Genomic DNA, 15,173 nt, shown 5'->3' with positions numbered 1-15,173 from the left:
AGATAGTTAACTCCACATCAGCAACATATATTAATCAACTAACCATTCAGAAACCATTCTACATGTTGTCACTTCTTCTTGAGTCTCTCCATCATTGTCCGACTCCAATTTAAACATAAAAGGCAGAACAGTTTCTGACATTTTAGTGCTTGTCTGTGTGAGGTAATCGGAGCTGCAAACACACACACACACACACACACACACACAAGCTCTTGAAGCTCCGCCCTCTGTGCCGAGAGCAGCAGCTCATTTGCATTTTAAGGGACACACACGAAACGATGCATTTTTACTGACCCTCAAAAAGGGACAACTTTAAAGGAACACTTCGACTTTTTGGGACTTTAGCTTATTCACCTTATCCCCCAGAGTTAGATAAGTCCATACATACCTTTTTCATCTCCGTGCGTGCTGTAACTCTGTCTGACGCACCCACCGCTAGCCTAGCTTAGCACAAAGACTGGAGGTAAACGGCTACAGCTAGCATACTGCTCCCAATAAGTGACAGAATAACGCCAACATTTTCCTATTTACATGTTGTGATTTGTATAGTCACAGCGTGTACGAATAACAAGGTCACATGAGGCACAACCATCTTTTAACCGTATACATACTGGGAACTATATTCTCAGAAGACGAAGCACCGTTACTTCTGCGGAGTGATTTACTCCAATTCTGAGCGAACTCTGCTCCTCACCACGGGGCTTCTCAGGCGCTGCGAGCAAATCACTCCGCCCAAGTAGCAGTGCTTCGCCTTCTGAGAATATGTGACCATGTTATTTGTACACGCTGTGACTATACAAATCACAACATGTAAATAGGAAAATGTTGGCGTTATTTTGTCACTTATTGGGAGCATACACTTGTCGGGGAAATTTATTTATTTTATTTTATTTTTACAGATTGGGCTTTGGTCGGACTCGGGCTAGCTTTTCTCCTTTCATCGTGCCCATAATATACGTGCAGAGCGCAGGCTACTGTATGGAATATTGTTATATTGATAGGCTAATATTATAAATATGCAACACAATATGCGATCACGCGAGTAACGCGACGCGCATGCATTAGGTGACAGTTGACTATGCAGAGAGCATCAGGGAGAAGTTGGAGTGTAGGAGTCACTAAAAGTTCCCAATACTTCAGGAAAAGCTGCATTTTGAAAGAGTTTTGATTTGATTACCGAGCCTGAAGCCTTCAACAGTGGATGCTATTCTTTTTCTTCACAACGATCGCGAATAAACAGTGAATGAACCTACTCAGTTCAACGGATTTTTTTTCTTTATTATATTTTTATTATTATAGCCAGTTGGCGAAGAGTTCTTTGAAACGTTGTTCTTCAGTAAAGTTACTTGACATAAAAAAAGGTAGGCCATAAATCTTTATTTACTGCTGGATCACATTTGGCTATACAATATTCTCTACTGCATGCTTATGCTTCTCTGTAATGGACAGTCAGTATTAATATTTGTGGGCATAATTGTCGGTTGTTGTAGTTATGTTTGAGGCCTATAATAAAATTTTACCTAGTAGATGTGGATGTGGAAGATGTGGTGTGTGTGTGCGTCTTGTGTGTGCGTCTAGCAGAGACAGCGCGCGTCAGAGAGAGCTCAATGTGATATTGATGTTGGTCTCGGGTCGGGTTCGGGCTGAAAAATTGCAGACGTTTTCGGGCTGGGGCCGGATTAGGGCTTGAACACCACGGGCCAGGTCTCGGTTAGGGCTGGATGTTTTGCCCCGTGCAGGGCTCTAGGCAGTATGCTAGCTGGAGCCGTTTACCTCCAGTCTTTGTGCTAAGCTAGGCTAGCGGTGGGTGCGTCAGACTGAGTTACGGCACGCACGGAGATGAAAAAGGTATGTATGGACTTATCTAACTCTGGGGGATATGGTGAATAAGCCAAAGTCCCAAAAAGTCGAAGTGTTCCTTTAACATGCTGTACAAAATTATCTGTGGGGTATTTTGAGCTAAAACTTCACATACACACTCTGCGGACAACAGAGACTTATTTTACATATTGTAAAAAGGTGCATTATACCACCCCTTAAAACAAACTGAATTGTTGAATGAAATGAAACACAGATGCACAATGACCAAAGACATCCATCAAATGCATTTGTGCATATTAACCAACAATTAAAAGTGGTGCAAACAGAACAAATCCTGTGTGTATGCTCCACACAGCCCAGAGAGGTGATCTTCCTATAATAGGTTTGCCAGGTTTACCCTTTAGGCAAATATGCTAATAATATACTAATGTGCAGCATCCAGTTGAGTTTTTCGTACATTTCCTTTGTTAGAACACATGAATGGTTCAACCCAGCAGCATTACAGCACATGAATAGATGAAGAGATTAGATGAAGATGTGATGTAGGCTGATAAATATTTCTCATCCTGATATTCAACATAAAAATGACACAGTTAGTGGCCATTAAGCATCCCACTAGCAGACAGTTGAACGAGCTCTTTTGCAGAAACTAGAAATGAACGTAAATTCTTATGAACAATGCCCAGTGGGCTGTAGCAGTGCTGAAATCAAACATTCTCTGCCTCCACTGCTCTTTTATTTATTTTATTCTTGTTCCTGCAGTCCTGGTATGTGCACGTGTATTCCTGCACCTACATGTTGTCCGTCTTGCGCTCTCTTTCTTATTTTTAGGGGTTATTTTGCATGCTTAATAAATTAAATAAATTGAAAGCATTGCTATCCAACTATGGTTGCAATTTCAGTCGTTACCATCAAAGTTCAGCGATTTGGCGTTTCCTGAAACATAAATTCCAACTAACATTCGCAAGCAGCATTGCAAACTTTTGGTTGGAACTAAGTCTTTCGAGCTGTGGTTAGTAGCATAGTTTCTTGTTACAATAGCATGTGGACTTAAATAGGTCATGCTCTTGGGCACAATAAGCAAGCTAACATTCAGTACATTCATTGTCTTTCATCCCATTTAAATATATATATATTTTAATCTAGGTATTTTTGCATGTCAAACAATTTGGCCAACTAAGCCTCTTCTTGTCGACTAACGTTTGGTCGATTTTTAAGAGGCAGTCATAATATTAGGACATTCTCAAAAATATATTTATAAAAACTTTTTCTATGGACTTTTGATTTGATAAAAAAGACACTCTGGCATTCGGCTAAATACCTCCTCGTGTTCCATGGAAAAAGAACAATTATGTTGGTTTGGAGGAACATAGGGGTGAGTAAATGATAGACTTTTTAGATGAACTATCCTTCTGCTGGCCAACCATACTCTATAAACAAAACTCTACCAAAGGTGCATGACATAGAGCTGAAGTTTGCATCAGCTGCATTGAGTACACGCAATTTCACTGACCCCAACACATCATTCTACGTTTCTGTGTCTCTTCCTTCTCCAGGAATAACCTTAGTTCAGTCTTCCAGATAACAATAACTTCTTCTTAGGCCAGGGATTTGGATGCTATTTTCCCCTGGAAAAAAAATATTCATCAGCAGTTTCTCAATGATGTTGGCGTGGGCTGCTCTTGTTGTTTCTCCTGGCAGCAGTGAGTCATGATCATTAGCAGGGCTAATAAAAAGCTGGTTGGTGAATTCACTTCAGCTGGTCTCCAACTGGTCACATATCTTCTCCGCTTGCCACGTGTATTGTTTCATATACACTCACACATGCTACATAATTACATCCAGAGGGCTCTGTATTAGAGCCAAACACACTCAAAGCAACTTGTTACATCCAAACACATTTACACGTGCATCAACATGTAGTTTTTCTTTTGCAAGGAAAAACAAGAAGTCACAAGAACAGTAGAACATTTGAGGTGGAAATTATGTAAATGCTCTTTATCTCTGCTGCCATATAGTATTGACAGAGGAATTAGCTCCATTGGTACACATTAGATGTATCCATTCGTGTGCTTTCATGCCACTTCCTGTCTCAGTATTTACTCATTTCATCCCTCTGATAAAATGTTAGCAGCGCTAACAAATTAATGTATGAAATTGAGTAATTGTCTGAATTTAGACAGCATGGCTCAATTTTACACACTGCAGGAATCATTTTCTAAATTAGTATTTTTTTCTTTAAAATTATTTGAAGCAAAATTACATAAGATATATGTTGAATGAAGTTTATTTTTCTTACCCACGTAACACAAATTTAATTTTTCTTGTTTTAAGCACAAATCTAACAAGGTTTAAGCTTTAAAAATGTAGTAAGACAAGCTAAACAAAATGGGTAAGAAAAAAAAAACGTCTGAAAATGTCTCGTTATGTCAACCTATTCTACTAACCTATTCTACTAACCTTTAGGGTGAACTATCCCTTTAATTATTGATTACTGGTTTGTTAAAGTTTAATTTCTGCATAAATAATGGCTAATATGCCTTTGTGTTCAGTTAATCATTAACTACAGCATAATTATGGACCCTTAAAAGAAAGTGGTACAGTTCAATACATTTGCAGTTGTGTTACTTAAAAAAAAAACTGCCATGTTTTGCCTACGTGTGCATGAGATCATGCACAAATTATGGTGTGTGTGTGTGTTAATTTGAGGAGCTCACAGCTGTGAGCTTAAGCTCAGCACATACTTCCAGCCTTTCCCAAAAAAAAAAAAAAAAAAAAGAATTCAAACATGCTCCCATGTTTTCCTCTGACCCAGGTTACTGTCTTGTAGCATAGCAGTCTGTGTTTTACGACGGACTGTAATGAGTTCCAGGCTGTGTTGGACTGCTAGCATTAGCCTACTTTTGCATTAACCCCTTCCTCCTACGCAGATCCTCAATCCACCCCGCATTAAAGTCCCTTAAAATCACTGCATTCCTCAGTCATTGCTTTCTTTTGAGCTCACCGTCAAGGAGAAATTCATGAGCTGAGACGTGCACGGTTGCAGCTAAACAAAGTTCCCTGCATTATTCATGCACTCATTCCACTAGGGTTTTTGGAACAGGTCATCATAATTCTCTTCCATCCTGTGCAAGCTTGTAGCTATATGAACACCATGTCCATTTCGAGTTCTTTTCAGAACCCTGTTTTTAGTGTTTGCTTGCATGTATGCACTATCAGCTATTTCTAATCTGGATCTCAGGGTATGACTGGAGATTAGGTACTGAGCACTTTTCTTCCGTACTTTTTTTTTTTTTTTTTCTATGCCTATCCAGTCTGATCAGCCTTCCCTATGCTATGTTTGCTTTCTCTGCTCGGACATGACTCAAGGATTTACTTTCACATGTGCTCCACAAACACTTCTTTCGTTTTTCTGTCTATCGCTTATGTTCTCTTTCAAATCATGTCCCTCCTCACTGCACTTCCCCCTCTCTTTTCCTGCCAGTTCTCCTCCTCATTTTGCTCTCTTTCAAAAGAGTCTCATTCACTGTTGATCATACTGACGAAACTCACCGTAATGAGTAATATGACAATACAAACAGATCTATATTAAGCAAACACTTGAATGCGCCAACATCAGGTCAGCAGAACTTTGTAATATAAGAATAAGGAGTAAGAGAAGGTGTTTTACGTACATAGGCATTTCTAGACCCTATTTAGGGGGCTTCAGCTCTTCTATCTTTCATCTCAGTCCCTCCTAAAAATTTGTGATTATGTGTTCTCTCTTTATACTGCAGTGAGATAACAAAATATATAGGCAAAACATATTTTAAGATATGTCAGTGCAAGTTACTCTCAGTTAAGACAGCTTAAACATGCATTTTAGTCTGAAGACTAGGCTTAAGCCTTGTCTGTGAAACCGGGCACTTGATGTGAAACTGTTTTACTCTGCAAGCAATTATATATTGGTTATGAGGACTGCCATCGTGTTTCAGAAATCTGACCTTTTTTGTCCGTTTCTTTGTTTTTATGTTCTACAGGCAATCCTCGGATCCAAGGAACTGGCGGAAAAAGTAAGTTATTTGAATTAAGTCTACCGAAAAATGATTTATGAATAGCAACAGACCGTCCCAATTATGAAGCTCCAAACCTGACATAAAGAAGTGCGGCCCCAGCAGATTCCACCCAATAGCTAGAAATTCTGTTTAATTGGTAAGTAATTTGCTGCGTGCTGAGTTTCAGTGGGAAGAACATTGACACTGACCCTGATAAACATAAGATAATTTGCTACTGATAACAGATCATATTGTGTGATAATACACCAAATGGATCCAGAGAGACTTTTGCTTGGTATAAATGTGCTTCTCTGGCACAATTCGAGAATACCGCCCATGTTTCTTACACAAAACTCCTGTTAGTTTGTCACCTTTCGCCCTCTCTGCACCCACTCAACACTCATCGTTTATGACTCATAGAGGAAATGTATTACCTGCTTTCAAATAAAATGCAAAGCCTGAAAATGCCAGTATTTGAGTGGGATGCAGCAAGTGGTATTTGTGGTTTTGGTATGATTCACAGAGCTAAACAATGGGTCAATGGCCTTGTCCCAAATTGTTTTATATCATATATGTTTTATATCTATTGTAAAATAAAAAAAACTTTATAAAAACACAAATGAAAATAAGAAACTATGCCTTGACAACTAACTGAAACATTACTAAAAGTATAAATATATTACAACTATGAATCTGTCAAAAAAACAAAACTCAGACTCTTCCCTCCTTTTCTTTTTGTTTATCTATCTTATTAAAGCACAAATCGAGGTTACAGTGAGGCACAATGGAAGTAAACACATTTTTTGGAGTATTTAAAAGCAGATGTCTGAAGCTTACAGGCCTAGTTTCACAGACAGGGTTTAGATAAAGCCAGGATATTAGGCCTTAGTTAAATTACATGGTGACCGGGAGGTTCACTTAGTTTGGTCATGGTCATAACATATAAACTCGTGGGAACGTGATAATATGTCATGGCCGCGACTCCGTGAGATATTAATTTGTGGGAATGTCATATTAACTTGTGGGAACGTGATAATAAGTAGTGGCCACGACTTCATACTGTATGTTGAGGGAATGAAATCAATGTCTCGTGGCCACAAGTTAAATACATAAACAACCTTACGTGCGTGACCATAGCAATCTGGAATTATCAGAAAAGGATAGGCCTATGATAATATATATTTTTAATTAAGAATGACAAAATGTCATTGCGAAAAAATCTAAATTGGATGTAACTTTACACAGAAAAGGTTAGTATGTGATTTTTTCCCCACAAAATTAATATTAACGCACATTTTGTTTACATCTTTTGGCTAAGTATTTTAGCGTTAACAGGTTGGCCCCATTTACCTCCATAGTAAGTCCTTCGTTGTAACTCAGATTTGAGCTTTTTTTTACAGAAAAGAAAGGACAAGTTGAAATTAAATTTTGTGATGATCAATATTATGCCACGAATGCTCCTGACTAAGCTTAACTTGTATTGAACCAACCCTGAATATTCCTCTAACATAGCAATGAGCTTACAATCGGTCAGACAAACAAACTCTCTTAAAATGATATCATTTCTAACAGTAGGCTTGCATATAAATCCATCGATCCATGGGAACAGAGCGAGTGCGTGCAAATCTCAAGGAGTTGATTTTCATCATGTTGCTTTCTTCTGTGTGCACCTCTGGAAAGAATGAATCAGCCCAGTGCGTCAGCCAACCGTTCTCAAAGCTGCGGCACGGGCACCTTCTCTCTTACCTCACCACATCAATGCAAGTTAACCGCCTGTTGGCTGAGCAAAACTCCACGGGTAGTAGATTTTGTTTTAATTGTGCTCCTCCTCCACTAAAAACGAACAGTTATTTATTAGTATTTCACTTTGGGTGCCCCCCCTCCCTTATAGCAGTGCAGCTGGCTTTGGGGAACATTGCCGTGAGTAGTCTTCTGTTCTTATTGATCTTTGTCTCCCGTGAGAGAACCAAGCCAAGCTGAAATGACACGCAGTCATGGTCCTGCGTTCTCCCATGCCGATTAACATTATGTTGCACTGCCACCCGCAGGCCAACATATGCTACAACGTCAAAGGCAAAGCTGGATTAGAGTAGAGTGGAGCGAAAAATACTATATCGAAAAATCATACTTTAGAAAATTAGTGGTCATGGATAGGAACAACTGGGTTTTCTCTGTTTTCCAGTGTGCAGGCTGTTTACTGCTCAATGAGGAATCGAGTGTGGGTATTCACATTCAGTTTGTAGTGTGCAGCATGTATAATGGCTGTGTTGGTAGGCAGCAGGATTTGCATGCATGAGTGTGCATGAGTCCTGCGTGCAGTGTTAGCACGCCTTTGGAAAGAGATGCATTTACATCTTTGAAAATCTGGCATAGATTTAGGATGCTTGTAAAGTTTGAATGTTTAAAGTTTGGCCAGACTTTCTGCTACCTTTGAGGAATTGTATGAGAAGCAGCCAATGCGCTTGCAAAGCTACATGCACTGTGTAGTGTTCTTAATGCATTTTGCTTGGAAGAAAAATGGCAGATTTTAGTATTTTGTGTGTAGTGCCAGATATTTTTGCACAGTGTCAAAGATTGATCAGGGCTTTTACCACCACGTCACATGCTCTATTCCATATTTGCATGTACACAATTAAAATCTTGGCACAGTAAACACATTCACTGTATATGTTTTTTGCTTTTGGCCCTTGCCAGCTTAGTCCAAGCTGGTCTTTTTTTACAGGGGGTTCATATGAAATTGTGTTATATACATGCAATACATTCTTTATTGTATATTGCAGGTTATCCAGGAGGGTTATGCGGGTCAGTCAGGCCTCAAAGGAGAAAAGGGAGAGCAGGTAAGAAATGGCAATCTTTTAGAAAGTATGTTTGTGTGCAAAATCCCACTCTCTGTCCAGGCCTGGGAATAAATGATTACAGTGCTGTTTAGTTTGGCATTTTAAACAAATGCCTCATTAGGAGCTAGCTTCTGTGATCCAGCTTGGCCAACTACTCAAAACTTTCATTATTACTGGCATCATCTAATTCGCGCTTCAGGTCAAAAAGTGACACTTTTTTTTTTCTTCATTTAAATGATTGTACTATATTTTAGTTCAATAATATTTTTTTTATTCAATATTTTGTATTTTCAGGGGATTTTATGGTACTAGGTTATATTAATGCAGTAGTTATAATCCATTTATTCACTTTTTGAGAATATGAAAATTCCAACTTAAACTGTCATAAATCTTTAATGCTTTGGAGCACAGACTTGAGTTTCATCTCTTTTTAAGGACAACACTTGGCAGATTATTGCTGAAGTGAAAAATGGTTAAAAAAGTGAAAATTTTACATTTGTTGTTGTGAAAAATGCACAAAAATACAGTTTAAAATTTTTATATGAAATATGTATTTTCCAAAACGCGTTTTACTGTAAAACTGTGAGAAAATCAAAGCCATATATCTAAACAAGCTGTGTTTCAAATTTAAGGTTGATATCTCAAAAAAACTGCTTTCATTAAGATTTTGTTTTTGGCGAGTAACAAATGTTTCAACTAGATGAAATTCGTCACCCATTTGTTTCCAATGCCATCATTTTTGACCGCGAGGAGCACAAGTGTGACTATTTTTTTTTGGACCATTTAACCTTTTTGAATCGTGTGTGTGTGTGTTCACACAGCAATTGCCAAAACCTTTACCAAGTTTCGTACCTTCCGATGAAGTAAAAAAAAAATAATAATGGAGAAAACATTTTTTGGTCAAATATTAACCGAACAGTACCAGAGGGTTAATATATGAATTACTTTAATGAACAATCCTTCATGTATACAACATTAAGAGTCTTCAAGATGGGGACTGATACGAGGCATTTCAAAAGCAAGATTGTTGCTGTTTATGTGTGTGATATTGTTCCTTAAATTGTTCATATAAAATGTTTGATCTCACAGGGTTTGGACTGTACTGGTGCTGGAGTTCCTGGACGAGTGAGTCAATATGGTTTTTGCATTTGCATTCTGGCACTGACATAAAATAGCATAAAAAATTATATATATATATATATATCAGGCCTAATATATATTTTACATTTTCAACAGGCCTAATATATATATTAGGGCTGTCGATTCAACACGTTAATTTAATTAATTAGTTATGTTAAAATTTAAAAACGCATTTAAACGCTCAATTTTGCCAATGAAAATAATACCATTAAAGTCAGAGAAGAACTGTTGTGCGTCTCAAGCAACATGCAGAGGTGTTTAATTTCTGAATTAATCCGCGTTTTGAGCAAATCAATCTGGCCATTCATAAAGAGTGCCATTTACTTCATTCCTAAGTGAATCAGCTGTTTGAACGAATAGAAATCTTAATTAATGAATTAGATTAATTAATCGCCACATCTTGTAATTAATTACATTAAAAAACTGTATTCTCTTGACAGCCCTAAATGGCCTATATATTAAAGGTCCCGTTCTTCGTGATCCCATGTTTCAAACTTTTGTTAGTGTGTAATGTTGTTGTTAGAGTATAAATAATATCTGTAAAATTATAAAGCTCAAAGTTCAATGCCAAGCGAGATATTTTATTTAACAGAAGTCGCCTACATCGAACGGCCCGTTTGGACTACATCCCTCTACTTCCTTCTTTAATGACGTCACTGGAACTGTTTTTTGACTAACCTCCGCCCACAGGAATGCTCCCTCAACTCTACCGAAATTCGTTTATGTACTTGCGCACTTCTTATAACTTAGTGCGTTTACTCAGCTCTTACGGTGATTTTCTGAAGTAAAACTGACGCTTCATCTTTTGTGTGATGTACAATAAACTTTATTAAACTCATCAGTATATGTTTGATCATCATTCGGATCTGGTCCGAAACAGCAGACTTGTAGGCTATTAATAAATAATGGATAACGTTACATACAAGCAGATGACAAATACGTTATAATAACCGTAATTAAACTACTAAACTATACCTGTTTCATCTCTATACAGCACTCTGACTCTGTAGGCATTATTGTCCGACTCGAAATGAACACCGTTACTGAGAGTTTCTGATATTATCATCATTCCGTGAGATGAAATTGTCCTGAGAGACTGAGCGCGAGCTCATGAAGCTCCACCCCCTGTGTCGTCCAGCAGCAGCTTATTTGCATTTAAAGGGCACACACTAAAACAGCGCGTTTTTCTGAGCCCCAAAAAATGACAATTTAAACATGCTGTAAAAAATGATCTGTTGGGTATTTTGAGCTGAAACTTCACATACACACTCTGGGGACATCAGAGACTTATTTTACATCTTGTGAAAAGGGGCATAATAGGGGACCTTTAAAGAATATAAAATAAAATATATTTTAAATTAGATTATCAATGCCAGATTTTCTTTGTGGTCTCAGATGTTTGGACTCCTCTGAATGTAAATGAATTACTTGGATGACATGCTGTATCTGTGTGTTTTAGTGCTTAGAAGGTGCTAAAGGGGAGAAAGGAGAGAAGGGCGAGTCGGTAAGTGTGTGCGCCAACCTTGTCTTTTAGAGAGAGAGGTGGGCGATCGAATTTTTGTTCAACAGGCTTCACTGAAGCAGAGGAGATATCTTGATACTATTTCTGGCTATTGATTCGCCCATTTCTCATTCTCTTACGTTTCAGGGTCTGGCTGCCAACTGGGGGGAAGCTATAGGAGTGAAGGTAAAGGAAGATGGCATCGTGTTGATATAATGTGTATGAGTGTATTAGAGCTCACCACTTACTTCTCTCTCCATTTCTGTCTGACTGTCTTCTCTCTCTCATATGCGTACTCAGGGGGACAAAGGGCAGAAAGGAGAAATCGGAGCCCCAGGTCTGGCCGGAAGTCCAGGCAAAGATGTAAGTGACTAGCATTTGATGTGAAACTCAAACATGCTCTTTATTTATGCCCTACTTTAAGTACATTGTATATTTAACATGCCTCTAGGTCCCCTCCTTCAGACATGTTGGTATATTTCAGTGTCTCGCTGCTATGAAGGACTAAAAATGACAGAACGAAAAATAAATAAATAAATAAATAAAAGTAGAAATAAATAAATAAATACAGAAATAATAGTGAAAATAAATACATTTTGGTAATATAAATGGCTATTTCTGTATTTTTACATGTATTTATTTATTTATTTATGCATTTCTATATGTATTTATTTATGTATTTATACATTTATTTATATATTTATGTATTTATATATTTATTTATTTATATATTTATATATGTATTTATTTATACATTTATTTATTCCTACATTTATTTATTTCTGTATTTCAACATTTCTACATTTATTTATTTCTGTATTTCCACATTTCTACATTTATTTTTCCCTGCGCATGTATGCTAATTGACCAATGGCTAAGCCACGCCCCCAAACGCGATGAGCCAATCACAGTACGCATAGCTAACCCAATACACTCGGACATTCTCTGCTTCCTCGTCCATTGCAATGCATTGCGGTTATCAGTTTTCATTCGTTTTTATGTTTTTTCTTGTCATTTTGGCTTTTAAACAGCGTGTGTGTGTGATTTTGGTTGGGTGACAGTTGTAGGTTACAGTTTGACAAGAGTTTACAGTTTGACAAAAGCACAATGTTGTGTTTTATACAAATATAAGTAGGCTAAACACTTTGCAGTTTTAATTATGTCCTGTATGAACAAAATGGAGTATGTTTTTATGTTTCCACTGTTCGATCGCGCCCGCTCTCTGACACACACACACAGAGAGACACACAAACACACATTCCAGCAATGCAATCTTGACATCGCAGCCTGTTCATTATTCTGCGCTCACACCAAACGCGAATAGAGCGTCAAATTCGCGCGTATCCGCGTCTAGTTCGACGCTTGAACATTTTGAATCCAAAGCGAATAGGACGCGCGTATAAAGCGAGCATTTGAAGCGAAATGGCACCAAACTATAACGTTTACACTGTGAACTGTAAATCTTTGTTCTGGAGCTGAAGCTTATCGACCTTCTCAACAATAAAATTATTAATATAACCCTCCAATGCATATTTAAGGCCCTTTTGGTGACATCGAGATGATATATAATCTTTCTGTCTCCAAAAAATCATCAATTGCCTCCTGTGAAATGTCTCCTACTGTGACAGCTACCAAAGCGCCTGTTACCGAATGTTGACTGTTTGTCCGAGTGAGTGGAGGGGGCGTGGCTTAGCCATTGGTCAATTAGCATACATGCGCAGGGAAAAATAAATGTAGACGTGGAAATACAGAAATAAATAAATGTAGAAATGTGGAAATACAGAAATAAATAAATGTAGAAATGTGGAAATACAGAAATAAATAAATGTAGGAATAAATAAATGTATAAATAAATACATATATAAATATATAAATAAATAAATATATAAATACATAAATATATAAATAAATTCATAAATAAATAAATAAATACATGTAAAAATACAGAAATAGCCATTTATATTACCAAAATGTATTTATTTTCACTATTATTTCTGCATTTATTTATTTATTTCTATTTTTATTTATTTATTTTTCGTTCTGTCATTTTTAGTCCTTCATACGCTGCAAGAGTGTTTCCAAAAAAATAATGAACGATTGTGTAATCTATCACATACACACTATGTCTCTGTGCACATATTTTAATTTTAAATGGATTTTAAAATCCTTTATATTGTTTAAAGTGGCTCCATATATTCAAAGCGCTCAGCAGCGAAAAGCATTATGTATTGGACTCTTATATGCTCTCTGCTGCCTTTTCTTTTGATTAGCTATCTCTTTGGGTGTTAAATCTTCTTAATGCTGCATAGATTACATAAGCCAACAAAGAGCCACAAATCAATGCAGCCTTATTGATTCTTTTAAATGGATAGTCGGGTTGTATTATGCTTAATCTTTTCTATTCCGTATACAAAGCATATCTAAGGGGATGGCGAATATGGCCAAGCCAGCTAATGCATACTTGGAATTTTCCTTTACACTGTTTATCTATCTAAGCCTCAAGTCCTCTGTGAACTGACTTGTTTGATTCCTGTTGGAGGGTTGTTATGTAAGCAGTGTGATACTGCTAATGCCAGTGTTTGAGATGAACTCAAGCTAATGATCTTTTATTGGTCCTGCCTGTCATAGGGTCGAGCTAATCCTATTTGTGTGGTGGGCCCCAAAGGACAAAAGGTAAAACGGACTGGTCCTCTTGGGATTTATTTAACGGTTTTCTGAGATACTATAAATGAACATTAGATTTGTGGTATCATTATTTTTAGTGCTTGTTATGCACGGTGTTTCTCAGCTCTGATTAATTCACAGGGCGTTCCCGGTGTGGTCGGTCCGGAGGGGCTTGCAGGGGAACCAGGACACCCAGGCCTTCCTGGACTGCCCGGAGTTGGGAAACCAGGACCACCAGTAGGAATATTCACTTAAATACAGTCTTTCTAGACAATTTTAAGATTCTAAATAGAGGTTTTATTACCTTTTTAAAGTTACAACATTTTGGATGTATTGTTTTTGAGTTTGTTGGATAGAAATTCCAAAATAGATCCAATATAAATTGCAAAAATCAGAGAACTTACCCTAAATTTGCTAGAAAGTTCAATATACAGCAAAACTACTTGGGATTGTTGTCGAAATGCACTGAGCTGACCTTGAGAAGACTTTGAAAATGATATTTTGTTACTTATTTGATCAGACTGCCAATTACACCAGAATTGGGGGAAAAAAACTAATATAAATCAATGAATTAAAGTATTTTTAGGTCATTATATATACACTACAGTTCACAAGTTTGGGGTCAGTAAGATTAAATAATACTTTTATTATTTAATTGCATTACATTGTTCAGAAGTGACAGTAAAGACATTTAAAATGTTACAGAAGATTTCTATTTCCAATGTTAATATTTAGCAAAGAATTCTGAAAAAAAAAAAAAAATGTATCACAATTTTACAAAACACAAATGTTTCCAACGTTAATAACTAAACCTGCATATTAGAATGATTTCTGAAGGATCTGAAGGATATTAGAATGATTTCTGACACAGAAGACTGGAGTAATTATGCTGAAAATTCAACTTGACCATCACAGGAATAAATTACATTTTAAATGTATTAAATTAAAAATATATTGTATGTATTTTAAATTGTGATAATAATTCAAAATATGACTGTTTTTACTGCATTTCTGATCAAATAAATGCAGCTTTGATGAGCATAAGAGACTTTTTTCAAAAACTAACAAATATTAGTGACCCCAAACCTTTGAACAGTAGTACAGAATTTAATAATTAACATAGAATTAAATAATTAACACCTAATGTGGGTCACACTTTAGTTTAGGGTCCAATTC

The 15,173-nt window shown here is 36.9% G+C and overlaps 1 protein-coding gene across 4 annotated transcripts in view; it reads left to right on the top strand.

Moving 5' to 3' along the window:
- The window catches only part of col16a1 (collagen, type XVI, alpha 1), a 76,837-nt gene that overhangs the window by 24,955 nt on the left and 36,709 nt on the right, over positions 1-15,173 (top strand). For 2 of the 4 annotated variants that reach the window (XM_084130682.1, XM_084130680.1), the window contains exons 9-17: positions 5,841-5,873; positions 8,038-8,073; positions 8,636-8,692; positions 9,782-9,817; positions 11,292-11,336; positions 11,481-11,519; positions 11,634-11,696; positions 13,962-14,006; positions 14,139-14,234. In XM_084130682.1, the coding sequence (XP_083986808.1) occupies positions 5,841-5,873; positions 8,038-8,073; positions 8,636-8,692; positions 9,782-9,817; positions 11,292-11,336; positions 11,481-11,519; positions 11,634-11,696; positions 13,962-14,006; positions 14,139-14,234 (450 nt within the window). The remainder of the gene's footprint in view (positions 1-5,840; positions 5,874-8,037; positions 8,074-8,635; positions 8,693-9,781; positions 9,818-11,291; positions 11,337-11,480; positions 11,520-11,633; positions 11,697-13,961; positions 14,007-14,138; positions 14,235-15,173) is intronic. The other 2 variants (XM_084130683.1, XM_084130681.1) reach the window with 1 other exon arrangement.

Source organism: Abramis brama (assembly GCF_963993115.1).
Source record: "Abramis brama genome assembly, chromosome: 12".
Classification (NCBI taxonomy): Eukaryota; Metazoa; Chordata; class Actinopteri; order Cypriniformes; family Leuciscidae; genus Abramis; species Abramis brama.
The sequence above is the reverse complement of the archived record's forward strand: the minus strand, read 5'-3'. Positions and strand labels throughout refer to the sequence as shown.